This window comes from Patiria miniata, unplaced genomic scaffold (genome assembly GCF_015706575.1).
Source record: "Patiria miniata isolate m_02_andy unplaced genomic scaffold, ASM1570657v1 HiC_scaffold_8, whole genome shotgun sequence".
Lineage (NCBI taxonomy): Eukaryota > Metazoa > Echinodermata > Asteroidea > Valvatida > Asterinidae > Patiria > Patiria miniata.
Window position 1 is genome coordinate 12,250,530 of NW_024037075.1, and position 18,174 is coordinate 12,268,703.

The 18,174-nt window shown below is 39.4% G+C and overlaps 2 protein-coding genes across 2 annotated transcripts; one reads left to right on the top strand and one right to left on the bottom strand.

Annotated features, from left to right (window-relative positions):
- The first annotated feature begins 212 nt into the window (after positions 1-212).
- LOC119719259 (lanosterol 14-alpha demethylase-like) lies at positions 213-7,637 on the top strand. Its single transcript, XM_038188640.1, has 12 exons — positions 213-514; positions 1,096-1,197; positions 2,154-2,330; positions 3,439-3,568; positions 3,781-3,837; positions 4,290-4,453; positions 4,726-4,799; positions 4,930-5,059; positions 5,379-5,447; positions 5,645-5,740; positions 5,862-5,974; positions 6,238-7,637. Exons 1-12 carry the CDS (start codon positions 359-361, stop codon positions 6,470-6,472), a joined length of 1,503 nt encoding a protein of 500 aa, XP_038044568.1. The 5' UTR covers positions 213-358; the 3' UTR covers positions 6,473-7,637.
- Positions 7,143-17,983, bottom strand: LOC119719260 (SAP domain-containing ribonucleoprotein-like). The gene is made up of 10 exons (XM_038188641.1): positions 17,864-17,983; positions 16,335-16,434; positions 11,707-11,763; positions 11,468-11,493; positions 11,130-11,342; positions 10,895-10,968; positions 10,654-10,729; positions 9,962-10,033; positions 9,505-9,639; positions 7,143-8,962 (listed from the first exon to the last, which is right to left on the bottom strand). Exons 1-10 carry the CDS (start codon positions 17,882-17,884, stop codon positions 8,921-8,923), a joined length of 816 nt encoding a protein of 271 aa, XP_038044569.1. The 5' UTR covers positions 17,885-17,983; the 3' UTR covers positions 7,143-8,920.
- Between the last annotated feature and the right edge of the window lie 191 nt (positions 17,984-18,174).

Here is an 18,174-nt window from a genome sequence, read left to right on the forward strand (position 1 = left end):
CCACACAATTTCAATAATAAATTTTCCCCCTTCCAAAGACCAATTCCAAAAAAAACCCAATACTTTTTTAATCGTTTTTGAGGAAAGGGTATCATTTCTCTCGAGTTTTTCCTTTGCGAGGAAAAAATTAAATGTTTATTCATTTTTTCTAACGCATATATTAATACAATTTCGCACTCTGATTGGCCATTAAGATAAACTTTGACCCAGAGTGACCCAAATCGTTGATCGGACCACTGGCGCTTGTAAATTCGGTAACACAACGTCGTCTGCCACCGTATCATCCGATTCTTGTCAGTTTAAGTCACTTATTTGCCATATTTTCCGTCAGACTAAGAACAGGAAATAGAATTCAATCATGACGATTGCAGGAGCCGGCAGTTCTCTGGTGGAGGGGGCGATCGGGCGATGGCAGGACACGAGTACGATGACGATGGTGCTGGTGACCACGGCGTTCGTGCTCGTGGTCGGGGCGGTGTTCCGCAAGATGTTGGGAGGAACACAAGGAAAATCGGTAGGCCTTAGCTTAGTCCCTGCTTTTGAAACCAAATATCGTATATTTCGGTATGAGCAAAATTATGATGTCATGAAGAAAGAACTATGGTAATTATCGATAACATTTTATTTAAGAGCATTTTATTTCTCCCTCATCGCTCAGTTGCTATAGTAACTGCATCACCCAGTTTACATCTTTCTGTGTTCATTCCTCATCATTTTCATGTCTTAAACATTTTAATATCGACAATTTTTGAGAAGTACCTTTTTAAATTTTTACTATTTTTCCTTAATTTTTCATTGACGCATCATCAACATTACAGTTGTCAATTCTCTCTTGGCTCAAAATAATAAAGACTAAATTATTCCATTTTAGACTTAACATTCTTTATAACTTGCCTAAGTATTAATTACACATGTACTTAAAATATTACATCTCTAAATGTTAACATTAGCAAGATAGGTTCTGATGATTTGGGAAAAGTCTCAGCAAAACTAAATACCGGTAGGCTGTGTATATTTTGATCACGTTCAATAATTTTTTTATACTAAATCAGAGTTTTATTTCTGAAACATTACAACCCCTCCCCCTCTCTGCAGGACATCAAGTTGCCTCCAAGCATCCCTGGTATCCCATTTCTCGGCAAAGCAGTTGAATTTGGAGAAAACCCTATCAAGTTTCTGGAGGATTCTTATAAAAAGGTATCCATTTTTCGAACCATTTCTTGATGATGTTTAATATTTTATTGTACATTTTATGTAAATTTGATTAGCTATGCAAATTTGGTTATTGATGAGTCGACCAATGGTTGTGATTTCCTTGACATAAAAAAAAAAAAAAAGTAAAAGAAATAGTTTCTCGTCTGGGCTTTTGAAAAAATGAGGGAGGCAGGCGTTGTTTGGTTGGTTTTTCCCCCCAAGATGGCAAATTTTTTAAGATGGCAGATAGACTCTTCCATTTTCTCAACTCTTTCGCTGATACAAAATTGTGTCTAAAGGAGCATTAACGCTTTCTACATCTACATGTAGCTACAATTTTAGTGGAAACAAATAAAAAGACAATATGTTAACAATGAACTGTATACATGTGTGATTATCGCGAATGTATGAATTAAAAAACAAAATAGGAGGCGGGTGATAAGGCCAAAAAAAAAAAGTCTCCGGTTTCTGGTATGCGCGCGCGTCGCCGTAGCCATGCGCGTCGGCAAAATGAAAAAGTTTTTTTTTCAATGAAAGATGATGTCTCAAAACCGCCAAACTCACTGGTCTGACTGGAATCCTGCTGCTGCACAATTTCAACATGTTTTTAGATGGGGTTATGATCGAGAATAAGCTTTATGTGGCCTCTCTGGACTCCCATATATTTGCACTAAGTTTAGTCGGGCACCATTTGCAGTCATCAGCCGACATTTGAAGCAAAAAAGTCGGGTAAAAAAAAAAAAAAAGCCGCGTCGCCGCACCACTTTTTGGACAAGCTCCATACCAGAAACCGGAGACTTTTTTTTTTTGGCCTAAAAAGGAATCGTGCGGAAACGAAAAAGTGGTTAATTTTTTTACTTGCCCTAACTCCACATTGATTGAGACAATATGAACATGAATTTATTGAAAACTCTACTCTGTTTTTTTTTCAAAAATTATTTCATTTTTTTTTACCCCAGTATGGTGAGATTTTCAGCTTCACGATGATCGGACAAACCTTCACCTATCTCATTGGTCCGGAGTCAAGCGCTGTCCTCTTCAACAGTAAAAATGAGCAGCTGAATGCGGAAGAGGTGTATGGCCGGCTGACCACACCCGTATTTGGAAAGGGCGTGGCTTATGATGTTCCAAATGCAGTAAGTGTGATTTAAATATTTTAATTTATTGAAATCTCCTATGGTTGGGTAGGGGTAAATAAGTGTTACTTCATGGAACTATTTTCCTTGAAATAACTCCACTGCTGATAAATCGTTCATTCTTTTTCATTTTTCAATTAAATTTTTTTAAAGACTTGCTACTAAAAATAGTATAATTCAGTGCCTTTTTATCGGTTGGACAAAGCGACAACTACAGATAAAAGTTAATTTTGGTTCAACAAGATTTTTCTTTTGTGTTGGCCAGGATTTTGACCTTTGCATCTCAAACACAGACTATTTCTATTGGCAGCCTTTTTTTGTAGTTTTTGTTGACTTTAGATATTCTAGCTTATATTTGGATGTGAGGCATTGTATTAGTACCGAAATATCCTTAAACAAACAGTGGAATATTATGTCACTGGGTAGGAGTAAAATAATCAGGTCAAATATTTTCAAATTTGGAAAGTCAAGACGAGATCGATTGCTGAATAGATATGAATTGTGTGAAGACTTTTAAAAAAATATACAGTTGTAAAAAGGCATGTGTTTTTGCATGAGTGAAAGATTGTGGGTATTAAAATGAACAAAAATAAAATCAGTTATGAAGTCATTCAAATCAATTTAAAAAAAAGCTTTTTGTAGCAACCCTTTCTTTTATTCAAAAGAGGAAGTTAATGCGTTTCGATTTCAGGGTGTTTTTGTGTGTGCTGGTACCAGCAATATATTGCACTTAGCAAGGGTTGGCTCACAAATGGGTTATTGGAAGAAACTGCTTGACGTGAATGAATTTTATGCTGGTTGTCAAAATGTACAAAGCTTGTATTTGTTCTTACTGCAATGTGAAATAGTGCAATACCAAGAAACTGCATACATTAACAGGCTCCATTACAAGTATCTTGAAGGAAAATCCCAAGACTTTTTGGATCTGTTTTCGGCTGAAAAACACAACAAAATATAGTAATAAAATTACACAGAGGAGCAACTTTGTTGTCGCCAAATATTGCAATTGGTTAATTTTCTACAATACATCTCAAATTTTACCTTATATGGCCATGAAACAAGGTCATAAACTTTTTTATTAAAATTGCACAAAATTTATTTCTTACAGAAATTTCTTGAGCAGAAGAAGATTCTCAAGATGGGTCTGAACATCGCTCAGTTTCGCAAGCACGTTCCACTTGTCCAAGACGAAGCTAAAAACTACCTGAAAAGATGGAAGGAAGAGAGGGGCCAAGACAGTAAGAATTTCACGATTTCCAGAAAAAATAAGAGAATAAAGCGTTCGATGTGGACAAGAGATTTTTCCAGAAATTTTCTTAATATTTTGTTGTCTCTTGTTTCTTGTTTGTGGGAAAAAAAAGAAATTCTAAAATCAGAAGAATAAATAAAATTATAAAATCATTGTATTAAAATAATAATACGTTTTCTACTTTCCTTTTTTCTCTTCTAGATCTGTTCATAGCAATGTCAGAGTTGATCATTCTTACAGCAAGTCGCTGTCTGCATGGTACAGTATCATAGCTTTTTATTTTCCAGGCATTTATATGTACCAAAAAAGTTATTAGAATCAGCATTGAATTTTAATTTGAAACATGTTCTCAGTTCCATATTCTACTAAATTTAATTTTATACACTTAAAATTAGTGTTCAAATTCTAACTACATGAATATTTAGGAATCAACGCATTGACGAATACATCCTTGACGCCGGTATCAACTACACATTGGGTTGAATGTGTACGTGTAGGCATTCAGCCGTTGTCTGTGAATGGATGCGTTATGCAGCAGAAAAGCGGCAATAGCAGTCCCCTGGCTTATCGGCTTTCATCCAGCTGTGTCTAGAGCCGTCAGCCAGCGTTAATCGAGTTTAAAATTATTGTCCTTTGGCAAGACACTTTACCTAAATTTCCTCAATTTTGCCTTATGGCCTTTGACCTCATGTCTCCATTTATCGGATTAGGGAAGGAAATCCGCTCCCAGCTCGATGAGCATGTGGCCCAGCTGTACATGGATTTGGATGGCGGCTTCAGTCACCTGGCCTGGTTGTTCCCCAGCTGGATCCCCTTCCCGAGCTTTCGTAAAAGGGACCGCGCCCACCTGGAGGTCAAGAACATCTTCTACAAGGTAACACAAGAGGGGGCTGTTCAAAAATTCCCAGACTTGTCTTGAGAATTTTCCTAGTGTGATATAGGATGTTATATGGATGTTGTATAGTTGTATCCTGTTTCACTATCTAACACCCCTCGTGATAAAATGGGAATACCCAATGAAAGTCACGCCCCCCCTCTCTTGAATGAGTCCTACCGTCATTCAACTCATCTCTAAAAAATTCATTTTAGGAAACAGCTCAGAAAAATGGAACAAATTAATGGAGATTTTTTTTTTTTTTTTAACAGGCCATTCAACAACGGAGAGCATGCGAGGATCCCGATGATGACATGCTGCAGACACTGATAACAACAACATACAAGTAAGTTCCTTTAAATCCATCGCTAACATGGCATCAAGGATACATAATTTTGCATTCAAGTGGCCATTGTAGGGAAGCCACATCCACTAATACCCACTTCGGCCACGTTCGTTTTTGTACTTGTTTCTAGGACTGGCGAGCTGTTGACGGATGACGAGGTCGCGGGGATGTGCATAGGTCTACTGCTGGCCGGGCAGCACACGTCTTCAACTACTAGCTCCTGGCTGGGATTCTTCCTGGCAAAAGACAAAGATCTACAGGTAGGAATGGGGAGGGGCTAAGCGATGGGGGAGGAGCTCAGGGAAGGGGAGGAGCTTAATAGGGGCGGGGAAGGGCTAGCTAGGGGTCAGATAGGGGTTTAGGACTGGGAGAGGAGCTAAGAGGGGTGGGGCTTGAGGAGTCGGAAGGGGGCTTACAGATGAGGGAGGGGCTTAGGGGATGGGAGAGGACAATGGGGGAGGGTCTTTTAGGGGAGTGGCTTAAGGGGAGGAGTTGAGTGATGGGAGGGTCGCTGCTAATCGGGTAAAACACAGCTCACAGGCATGAATTGTTAAAAAATGTGCTTTTTTTTCAAATCAGGAACGCTGTTATCAAGAGCAACTGAGGATATGCGGAGGTGACATAGACGAACCATTAACTTATGACGAGGTAATGAATATTCAGTTTTGAGTTATTTGAAAACAGCAAATACAGACTTTTGAAAATGAAAGAATCACGACATTTGTCAGATAGGAGTATGTTCAGAGTGGGAGTCATATTATTGCTCATAACACATCTCTTGAAAAACTTATGTTTGGCAATTGTGTCTATAGCATTTAATTATTCGTGACATGAATTATTCATAGGTGAAAGAGATGACGCTATTGGACCGCTGCCTGAAGGAGACCTTACGGATACGCCCACCCATCATGACCATGATGAGAGTTGCAAAGGAGCCCGTGGTAAGTAAATAATTAACCACAACCAAAATGAGTAGCGCTGCTGCTATTTTATGTAATAATCGTAAGTATGGAAGTCAGACAAATTAATTCATTAAACGGTTATGGGGTTTTTTTTCTGCAGACTTTCAAGGATTACGTCATTCCCCCTGGGCATCAGGTATGCGTCTCACCGACGGTCAATCAACGCATTGAGGACCAATGGATGCCGGAGCCTTTGACCTTTAACCCTGACCGGTAAGATATGCATAAATACGCCATCCAGCCATCTTGGAAAATTGTAATGGACTGCAAAGCATTCTGGGACTGATAAGGACAAAAGAGAATTTCACTGGATTATTTGAATCATGTGTAAATATAATTTTTTATAAGTATCCCATAATGCTTTGCGTCAATTCAATGTTATTTTTATTATATGTAAATGAAGTAATTATCATTATTAAACTTGAGAGATTCATTTTGTTTAGCTTATCAACACTTTTCGATTCAAATTTTGGCAGGTTCATTGATGAGAATGCCTCAAACAGTGACAAGTTCTCGTACGTCCCATTCGGAGCCGGTCGCCACCGATGCATCGGGGAGAATTTTGCCTACGTCCAGATCAAGACCCTCATGTCCGTTCTCATACGCAAGTACGAGTTGACGCTCGTCGACGGGTACTTCCCAACCATCAACTACAATACTATGATCCACACACCGTACAAACCCATCATCGGGTACAAGCTCAGGAAGTAGGGCTCCCTCTAGTGTCCAAAAGTGTCGCATTGGGTTTTGAGTGGGAAGGATTACATTGCATATCGGACTTACATGTGTGGTTTGGTGTGAAAACGAGGTGGAGAAAATACATGGTGTATTTTACAATTCGCTTCTCAACTTGTATATGATCATCAAACGCACATGAGCAGAAATTGAGAAATAAGACAAAATGTGTTTAAAATCACATACAATTTCAGAAATAAAGCTGCCACTTACGAAATACCAAACAAAATACATGTTTATAACGTTTATTATCTTAAAGTTTTAGTTGAACTAATGGCCAGGTTGATTTTTAAGTTTTTAGATTTTTTGCCATCAGCCAATCAGAAGTTTGCTTTGTTAGATACTAGCCATTTAATTTTAGCAAGAAGGCATTCCATTGGTAGATTTGTTGTAGATTATGTACTTTTCTCCAAAATTGTAAAGTGCAAAGATTAAAAAGGCTTAAGTAAAGAAATGGTTTAAGCATGATGTTATAGAAAATCTTGTATGATTATTCCAAAGAATTAAATATTAAGACAAATTTAATGTGGTTGTAAATTGTCTTAAAATATTTTAAATGTCCTCAAATATTAAAACATCTTAATGTCTGAAGAATGACATCACAAGACAACAAAATACCAGCAAAATGAGTTTTTTTGTTCAAATGTTTGGAGACTATTTTATTGCCATTCTGTGCCTTGCAAAAGTTTGAAAATTTACAAAAAGTGAAATACAATTTCGACATTTTGTTCAAACTTGCATAATTTGCATTACACTTTTGTGACTACTTTGCATGTGTGCAGTAAGTATACTAGTGTGTACATATCTAATGACATACAAAGGTTCTTTTGAGTTATCGTAAAAGTTTCTGTTTTTGCAAACATTGTCCACACTTGTGTTCTTCCCGAGACCCTGTGAACATTAAATGGAAGGCTGCGAGGGTGGGACTCGAACCCTCTATTTTCTGCTGGTGGGAATATTTCCAGCACTTGACCGGTTTTTTTTTCTTTTTCGTCCAGCCTTTTGGAAAAACACCCTGACAAAGAATTGTTCATGTACAGCTTAAAACTACTTGCCGCATCAAATCTCCAAACGCAAAAAATATGTAATGCTTTTAGAGAAGCACTGATTGTAGGTAACATTATAAAGTAAATGAAAAAAAAAAACGAAAAAAAAACCAACCAAAATTGTCCTCTAATTCTATACCAGATACAAAGCCAACAAAAGAACCCCAACAATTTTACATTTAAAATACTATTTACACCTAATACAAGTAATCTTCGTCCACATCTTGAAAGCTGCTGGAGAAGGTAAAAACTGGGCATTGAAATAAGGGGAGAATGCAAAATTTAATAAACAGGAGGTAACTTGAGGTTTACCGCGAGGTTTACCGCGAGGTTTACCTCAAGGTTTACCTCAAGGTTTACCGTGGTTTAACATGTTTTTAAGGGGTAACCTTGGGTAAAACCTTGGGTACCCCTCGTTTAATTTTGCATTCTTCCCTTAACATTTACAAATGCAAACTCATATTTTTCCCGACAAAACACAACCAGAATGTCCAGAGAATTTAAAAAAAAACTACAAAATAATTCAACCGGACTTTGCCATTGAAGATTTGCAGTGCACATCGTTTACCAAACGGGTCTATACTGATTTGAACTTCAAAGAAATACACCCAAAAGTCTGAGGTAAAAGTTCACTAAAAAATGTCTTCACTATCTACATGTACACCAATAAAAAAAAACGACAGAAAATGCTGTACATATTCAGCCAAAGTTTTTCAAACCTTAACACAGTAATGTCTGGAAAATTTATGCCAAAATCCATCAGTCACAATAAAGGAAGCAAATAATTTTGGCAAAAACGGGAGAGAAGATTTTAAGATGGAAGTGCTGATAAACATCAGATATGCATTGACAAGGAAGAGAACCAGAATAGCATTCAGTTTCATTATATGGAGTCGGGGTACAAGCCAATGTCATTTGTATACTTAATCGGTGACCTAAATGGATAAGCAAAATTTACAAGAAAATTTCAACGACTTCTAAAAATTTCAGCTCCTTGGTTTCTCATTCAGGAAATGTTTGACATTGATCATAAAGATATAAGACAGAAATCTTAAGTGAGATTTGAATATTTCTAGAAATGACCACTTCCATTCTTTAGAAAGGCAGGTTCATAACTCGGTGTGACCTTGGGGCACGTTTTCACACTGCGAATTCGCAAAAGTTGAACACATTTTAACTCTGGCGAATTTCGCAGCGAATATTTCGTGACGTCAAATTCGCATGAAGCATGGCCTTCACTATTATGCTGGAATACAGCCTCAACATTTACACCACAATTGCAAATTTCAACCCATTTTTTTTTCTTGCTATTGACAAGAGTGCTTGCAGTGTACACATTTTGGTGACAGCAGCGATCCCTCAGGGTGCGTTTCCATGGTTACGCCAGACCGAATCTCTCTGCACGTTTCTTTTTCTTTGCCTGTCAATAAACACATAATTAAAAAAAACCGTCAAATTTTACAGCTCCTAGTGAAGTCCATTACTCAAATTCAACAAATGACAGATACAGTGTTTTTTAAATCTCCAACAAATGCGAGTGCACAATAAGTTCTGGCCGTGTTGCAAGAAGTCTTGCATGAAAGTCTTGCATGAAATCGATCAAAATAATCCCTGCCAGAGCTGAAAAATGCGACGTCGAAAAATGCGACGCTGATGGCACATATGGAACACCACACTTTTGGTCAATTTTCGGGGACAGACACAGACAGACACCATGACACATGGAAAGGTGCATGGACAGACAGACCGACCGACCACCAAGTGATATGTAGAAGCTTCTGCCAGAGCTTAATAAAATGCATGTTTACTTTGGTGTATTGTTTAAAGTTGTAAACTATTTCCTACACAAAACTGAGCTTTCAAATTTCAAATCATCAGCAATTTGCAAGGGCCAGCAATTGGGTTTCATGAGTAGGTCATAGCGCCCTCAATGGTTAATGTGCAGACGCATTAACATCCTACCTCGGTATCACCTGTAGCGCCCTCTGTTGATATTCTCCTATTTCCTGTCGCAGTGGCAGTCACATTGGCTGTGGTGGTGTTGGTTATTACGCCAAAGCGCTGTTTACGTTTTAAGAGTCGATCCATCTCATCGGTCTGTTAAATGAAAGCAAGGAAGAAACACACCTTCACTAACTACTACAGTAAATGCTGCATTATCTTAGTCTTTGATAAGCACAAGTCTGTGTTTTGACAATTAGGCTGGTTTCCTTGACATAAAGGGACTGCAACTTATTATTCCCTGAATTGGATGCCAGTCCATCATGAGGTTTCTGATGGTCCTATTTCATACTCTTTGGCCGAGAGAGGCAAGTAGGGGTAAAGTAGCTTGCCCGAGGACACAACGTTTGGCCAGCAGCAGGATTCGAACCTCTGATCCTCAATTTAGGAGTCACAAACCCTAAACCTGTAAACTGACCTTTTTGACGACGGGGGAGACAGCTGTGCCGAACCTCTCTGATCGCTTCTTCAACTTCTCCAGAGCATCAGACTGCATTCAAAACAAAAAATATCAACTACTGAAAGAACAAACTTATTATTAGGCCAAAAAAAGTCTCCGGTTTCTGGTATGGAGCTTGCCCAAAAAGTGGTGCGGCGACGCGGCTTTTTTTTTTTTTTTTTACCTGATTTTTTTGCTTCAAATGTCGGCTGATGACTGCAAATGGTGCCCGACTAAACTTAGTGCAAATATATGGGAGTCCAGAGAGGCCACATAAAGCTTATTCTCGACCATAACCCAATCTAAAAACATGTTAAAACTGTGCAGCAGCAGGATTCCAGTCAAACCAGTGAGCTTGGCAGTTTTGAGACATCATCTTTCATTGAAAAAAAAACTTTTTCATTTTGCCGACGCGCATGGCTGCGGCGACGCGCGCGCATACCAGAAACCGGAGACTTTTTTTGTTTGGCCTTATATCTTCATGCTTTTCTAAACAAACAAAATTAATACAGGAGTATAATGCCATTCTGAATTACCAATGTTTTGAGGTCTGAAACAAAATTGTAAGATATTTATAGCTCTTCAAAAATCAAATCATTTAAAAATCCAGATTTAGTGATTCAAAAATACAAGGCTGCATTTGACTAAATGATATTTTGCAAATGGCTTACCGACATTGTTGATACACTGCCTTGTGTTTTGGGCACTGCTCCAGCAGATGCTGTACCAGCTAGCTTGCCTCCAAACCTAGGTCGCAATGTGAATAATTTACATAATCATGAATAATTCTCATATGCATATTCATGATTCACAAATAATAATGAGCAGAATGACATGAATACTACTGCCCCCGTTTAAGACAAACAAGTCATCAAAATGAAACATAATGAAACATAATTATACAGTACATACTTTTCTAATCTTGCTTGTTTCTTGGCGTCTTCTGAGAGCGGTGTGTTGAATCTTTCGGCTCTTAACGCTTTTTTCTGCAATCAAACAAGATTAAGTTTCCAAATTCAGTTAAATTGCTCTCAGATTTATCAGAGCCTGATTCAAACTAACAAAAGATAACTTAAAACCTTTAAATGAGAAGTTTCACTTCAAATAAACCTATTTATTACATTTTTTTTTAAAGCTCATTCAATACCTGAGCTGGAGTCAACACTGTGGCAGTAGGTGCAGCAATGGCAATTTTTTGCGCCGTTACCGCGGGGGCAGTGGGCTTGGCCTCTTCAGGGGCCACCACGATGGGCATCCTCTGCAGGGCAACAGGGGATGAAACCTTGACAACGGTTGCTGGGACAACAGCTGCTTCTGGTTCTTCTTCTTCTTCCTCATCGTCGAGAAGACTCGGCTCATCCTGCGAAAAATGACATTGGAGAGATCGGGATCTGACAAGCACTCACAACCACGATACAAATTTACTCAACAGTGAGAAAGCGCTTCGCATGTTCGCTAAGACTAAATAGTTTAATTGAAACTTACCTCTGGTTCTGAGAGATCTTCTTCAACTAAAAAAAAAAGACAAGAATAAAAAGCGAGCGTAAGACTTCTTATATCAGTGGAATTGTTCTTAAAATCAACCAGTCATGCGTTTGCTATCAAAAACAATACAGGTCTGACAGCAACACATTGCAATGAATCCAGGACAGTTGGGCAAATCTTATTAGTAGTTTGACACGTAGATTTCACCTCATAAAACTAAAGAACAAAAGTGTACTTACCTCCAGGTGTTAAAATTGCATCTGTGGGCTCCGTGCCATTGTCGAGGATTGACTCATCTGTGATGAAAACACAGAAATGAACAAAAGCCTCACATATTAAATTCATGGCAGTCTTTTAACACTTTTTGAGAAAGTTTGTTGTCTGATTCAAGACCTTAGTCCACAAAGGGCCATTTTGTTGTATAACCAGCAAGTAATATGCCCTTCACAGAGATAACTCCAAGTTGAGGTGTCGTCCTATTCATCAGCACATTCTTGGCAGTCACTACACCTGCCACCGTGCTAAGCTACAAAGCTTATGCCCAGCTCCGCTGGTATTCTTACAGTTTCACCAACGTCATTTACAGCCACCACATTAAGCTTGGCCCAATTTCATAGAGCTGTTTAAGCACAAAATTTGCTTAAGCACAAAAAAACCTGGCTTAATATGATCAGGTTACCTTTGAAAACTCCATGCAATGTACATTGTTTGTGACTGGTAATTTAGCTGTTGTTTACTTGGCATAACAATCGCATGGAGTTTTGGTGGGTAAACTGATTATATTAAGCAAGGTTTTTTTTGTGCTTAAGCAAATTTTGTGCTTAAGCAGCTCTATGAAATTGGGCCCAGGACTTTACACTCTAAACGCAAGGTCATTCTTACTGCAGCAAAAAGCACAAAGCAGGTATCATTCTGTACTACATTGAAACAACACAATTAATTCAATTGTTACCCTTCCCAGACCAAGAGATTTTTTTTATATCACAGGAGGAAGTTATGAAGCCTGATGTCTACTCTGAAAGTCAGAGTATAAGGAATACACCACTGGTTTCCCCATGCACAGCAAGGGTCCATGATTTGCGAGCAGATTCGGCAATTATTTAGGCAACAAGACTGCATTCTGACCATTCGGCTGGCACCTTCTATAGTGAAATCCGGCAACAAGAATTGGAAGAAGTTACTGCGGTGGTGTCACGCTCATGCGCATGCTGCACGAGTTCTTAACCCTGCGCAGCGTTTACAAAAAAACTTTACAACAACTCGTCAACTGCTGCCCTCTGGGCAGCAGGTACTTTCCCGCACTAGCAAGATCCTATTCATAGCAATACAACAAAAAGCCACGTGCCAGACAGTGTCCAGACAGTTGCCAGACAGTGCGCTGGAAAGATAATTGACTGGCGGCTGTGGTATGCAGTTATGAAGGGAGATGGCTGTGTCAAGTTACAGGTCTTTGTTGATGTTTCAATGAGACTTGGCAGGAGGCCTGGTCGAAAGTTTGTTGGCACGGCCTGGGTGTAGCCCTGGCTGCAAAGTTCATTGAACCAGCTGATTTGGCAAGGGTTGAATGAGGATTAAATAGGAGGTGAACGTTATTGGCCCTCAATTTTTTTTTTTCCAAAAAATTTGGTTACCTGGGGCCCAAAAGGTAGCAGGTCACTCTGCGCAGGGTTAAAGATAAGACACGCGCGCATTTTGGAATTCCTATTGGTCGAATGAGCCCGAAGCGTATGCGTACTACCTGAGCGCCACTCGCGCGATCCTGGTTCCACCGCAGAAAATGGCTGCCAACAGATTTGTCTATATCGGGTCTTCAGTAACACGTTGTCATGGACATCTAATTAAACTATTTTGCTTTTACGTTGCAAATTGTGTTAGCAAAAATAGGCTGCGGTCGCGTGACCTGTAACAATATGTTATGCGATGCGCGAACGTCCTGTAGCTTCGAATGATCATAACACAGTCAGACCTGCCAACCTTTGGGATCGAAAAACTGTATTCTGAATCTCCGAAAGTTGTATTTTTCACACAAAAAACTGTATTTTTCAAAAATATGCATAGACGAGCTATACGAACAAATAAATATTGCTTCAATGCTGTTACATCTTAATTAAAGTTCCAAAAAAAAATATGACCAGAGGATTCCCTGCGGGTGGTAAACCCAATCAAACAATTTGCATGAATAAGAATATTGATCATATACCTTATTCATGAACAAACTGCTTCAAAAACTATTAAAAGTCTAGATCCTTAAACTAAAGACTAGACTAAACCCTAATGTTTGAAATAAATAAAATTGTAATGCAAGTGAAACATCAAAGGACTTCCAAGTATTAAATTAAAATCTAAACATTCATGTTTTATCACGTGTCGCCGCCAAACAAACTGCCACTTTCAATCATATTTGCACGCACCATGCAGAAATCAGTATAGTCCTACTGAATGTTATAAAATACACAGCGATCGAACAGTTTTATTTTACAAAAACACATCAAAAAGAACTTGGCCTACCCGAAAAAGAAATCACTTTTGTTGCATTTGCTAGCTGATTTCTCCAGTTCGGTTTGGGCCGCTCTTTGTTGATTTTCCTGATTTTTGTTTTCATATCAGAACGTAGTATAGGAATAGTAATAAAAAAAAACGTTTGACAATCGGAACACGTGCACGCGTGTTGTGACTATCTTCAACCGTGTCGTGTGTGCACTGAGAAAAAGAAAGTCGGTTGACTGCACGTAAGATCTGCCGTACGTACTCCTGCTGGTATGTGTGTGTACGAATACAGACATTTATTTTGCGGCAGGGGTGTCGCTGCTTGAAGTATCGGCACTTCGGGAATGGTCTGGTTCTAGTTTTTTGATACCGTGTACACATGTACATTGTACAGAGGGAATCGTGAAACCAGATTCAGTTCGTGTACGCATCGTTTGCTGCGTGCATGTGCATGTACTGTATGTTGATTCAGCCGATTTTATCTAGCATAATTTACACCCACGGCCGCTTTGAACTTAGTGGAAAGATTTCTATATACGAAGTTCACTCAACACCCTGTGTACAAACCCTATGAGATTGGACTGAAAAAGTCTAAGTGTTTTCTAAGAAAATGCTTGTATTTTCTCACTGCTCAAATTGACTTTGATGACATGAAATCGATATCTGGGGGCTTGTTAGTCAATACAGAGGAAAATTAGTGAACTTCGCATATGGTAATCTTGCCCTTGGAGTTTTTCAGGCGTGTCAAAATGGTAAAAACCCGTATTTTATGAGGGAAAACGTACGGTCGCATTTTCAACAAATTCCCGTACGAAATACGGCAAAATCGTACTAGTTGGCAGGTCTGCATAGTATTTGAAAAAACGCACATAATGCGAATGCCTGTTCACGTCAAGCCAGCGATGAGCGTTCGCGTATTCTATACACGCAGCATTTTGCTAACAGTTTCGAAAGCTAATGTTGGGTTTTATTCGATCTGTATGCCCATTGTTGTATCACAAAACAATGTCATCCAAATTGACCAATCAAAGGCTAAGTCCAGATTTTAGAATAAAATGACATCATGTCGACTCCGATAGGCTGGAGCGCAGGGTCACATAGATTTGCATGCATGGATATATGAGGTCGAGTAGACATCGATAATTAAGATGGCTGTACTGAAGTTTACTTACGATCCGGATGAAAAGTGAAATTTAACGTGTTCACGATCGTGAGGGAAATTTCACTTTTCCTCCGGATCGTAAGTAAACTTCAGTACAGCCATCTTATCAATGTCTACTTGTACCTCAGGTGGCGTAAAATATTAGGAGGCCATTTTGAGGGTGAAATCTGATGCTTTTGTTAGGCAATGTTGGGTTTTTGGGTCAATGACAGAATTGTGTTGCTCGGCATATAACTTTTAGCTTGGACCCCACTATCGCCAGACCATGTCCGAATGTTAAAAAGGCGATAAGTTGGGTCCAAGTTACTCGGACTAGACTAGAGACAGAGAAGGCTCCGTTGGACAACGGGTGATACTCGGACTACTAGGTAGGACGAAGATGAGAGAATTCTGATGCATCAACTTGCTGGAAAAAAAGTCAAATTCTAGACGTAGAAAGAGATTGCGCTAAAGCAAAAGAGAGAGGCAGATTTGAGCTTGCTGACAAACCTCTGCCTTTTTCCATCGGCTCTTCGTCTATTTTGAGATTTTCTCCAGTAATTATGCTATCTCCTGGCAGCAGAGAATGCCAATTTTGAAAATCAAAGAAAAGAAATGCAATTAATGACTGATAGCAAGTATCAGTACTACACGTTGTGTGCTCAGAAAACCCCATTTATTTGACAATTAATACAGTATTGATTAGGCTATAATTTGCATTCATAAATACCTATTGGTCGAGAGCCCGTCACGTGGCCGGTCTTAAACGGATGATAAAGACATGGCTAGCTGGTCTTAAACACTTTTCCAGTGTCACAATAAAATGTGGACTCCTAAAAATCCAGTGCCTCTTATCGTTTCATTGGTTGAACGTTCACAATCCTCACGTAGGCATGCGCAACACTACCAGGGAGTCAGAATTTTATAGTTCTAAATTCAAAACGCAACGCGCCAGGTGCGTTCTGCGCGACATTGCGCAGAACATGATACGCGCGCGTCAATCTCCATAAAAGGGTTGTTTACATCTTACTCGCCAGCTGAACACTCCATTATTTTGCAAGAGGGATGTTTCAAAAAGCATAGAGTGAATTTGTTGAACAAAATCGGGATGTTTTGAACAAATTATATGATTTTTTTTTACCGAAAAGGTATTCATGAATGGGATTCCCTTATTATTTTTTTGTACTGACAGTGGAGCACATACACAAGCAGTGGACTTGTCGTTTTCAGTTATTTTACCATTTTCCTCCAGATACTCAGACAGCCTGCTGACCAATTCCTGCTTGTTTCCCTTCAATGCCAAGCCGCGAGACGTCAACTCTTTCTTCAGCTCAGGAATCTGGTGAAAACAAAGGAGCATTTGGCAACATTTTAATATCTCAAAAAAACCTTTTCCCGCAAAATCTAACACTGTACTTGTGGTTGCTAGACCCAGTAACTGGGGCGCAAGAAAGTTCTCCTTTTTTTTCTTCTTCAAACTTTGACTTTGGTCGGTCATACTAGCGCCCGATAGTGGACCTACGATATAAACAACAGTATTTTCATGAACATCCAGCCCAAAACGTTACCAAAATCACAGCAAAGACTTAACAAAAATACCTTATAAAGCACCTACTGTATTCTCAACGTGTCAAAGACAGGGGCTTCAATAGTATTGGTAAGCCTACTCACAATCATTTTTTTTGGTTATGAGCTGCAAATCGGCGGAATTTGACCAGTTTGGCCTACTGCAGTTTATGTCACATTAGCCTATTTGGGATGTGACGGACACAATAGGACTTACTACTTAGGAGGATGCTATTTGGTTTGGGTAAATCAATGACTTAGTAAAAGCATGGGAGTAATTGCAGAATACCCCGCCACGCGAAAATCACCCCCTAAAAATAAATGGCTACGCAGTCGGAAAATGTTGCAGAAATGTCCAAAGTACATGTAGGCTAGATGTCGGGAAGTGAATACACGGATACAATATACGGGGTGGATTTGAGCGCTAGAGGGTCTAAAGAGGGCGCTATTTCCCATTATTAAGAAATACGGCCAGCAGGGACAACGTGAATTGAATAGGGAACAGTGGTTAAATAAATCTAAGTCCAAAGTAGGTGCAGGGAAGTGGATACGCGGATACGGGGATACGGGGTGGACTTTATTTTTAGCGGAGGAAAATATTTTTGAGAACGAAGCATCAATATCCATGTTGGAGAATAACGAAGGCAGAGACAACGTGAATTGAATGGGGAGCAGGGGAAAAACGTCTAACTCCAAAGTAGGTGCCGGGAAGTGGATACGCGGATACGGGGATACAGGGTGGCGTACGCGTGTGGTTTTGGGGAAAAACGTTTAAGTCCAAAGTAGGTGCCGGGAAGTGGATACGCGGATACGGGGATACGGGGTGGCACACACGTGTGGTTGATTTGGTTGAGCATCCAAGCGTGACTCCGTATCCGCATATCCGGATACGAGGTGGGATAGGTGAGTGGCGGGGTATTCTGCAATTGTGCCAAAGCATGAATTAGCAAAAGCATGCATTACGGCTGCCGTAATTATAGCCGCTTCGTACTAAAAAAAATCATTTGCATATCACAACTGGTCAATACAAAACCACACTTAAAAATGAAACCCCGTGCAACTATGAACTAGCACTGCACCAATAAACGCATCGGTCTTTTACCGTTATGAGCCCAATTTAGATAATAACTATCATAAACTCAACATCCCTGTTTTATATAGGAAAAATTATTGTAATCGTAACATTTTAATTGCAATTTTACCTTCAACTTTTTGAGGTCCATGTTTTCAATCAAGTCATGCAATTCACAAAGTCAACTCGTTGCACTCAATGGCTGGTACAAAATTCCTGCGTCGCTTTAAGCGCATCAAGTTTGCAATAGGTTGCAGTGAACCAGCGCTCGTACACGCAAGCGAGAGAGCGCCCTCTTTGCCAGTGGGGAGGAGCGTAAACAATAAAAGTGGGCGTGGCGTAACTTGATTTTGGTGGGATCTCTGATTCGAAGCGTCTTAATGACATGCGATGAGACCTAATATCGGCAAAGCATTTTTTTAAAAGTTCATTTAACTATTT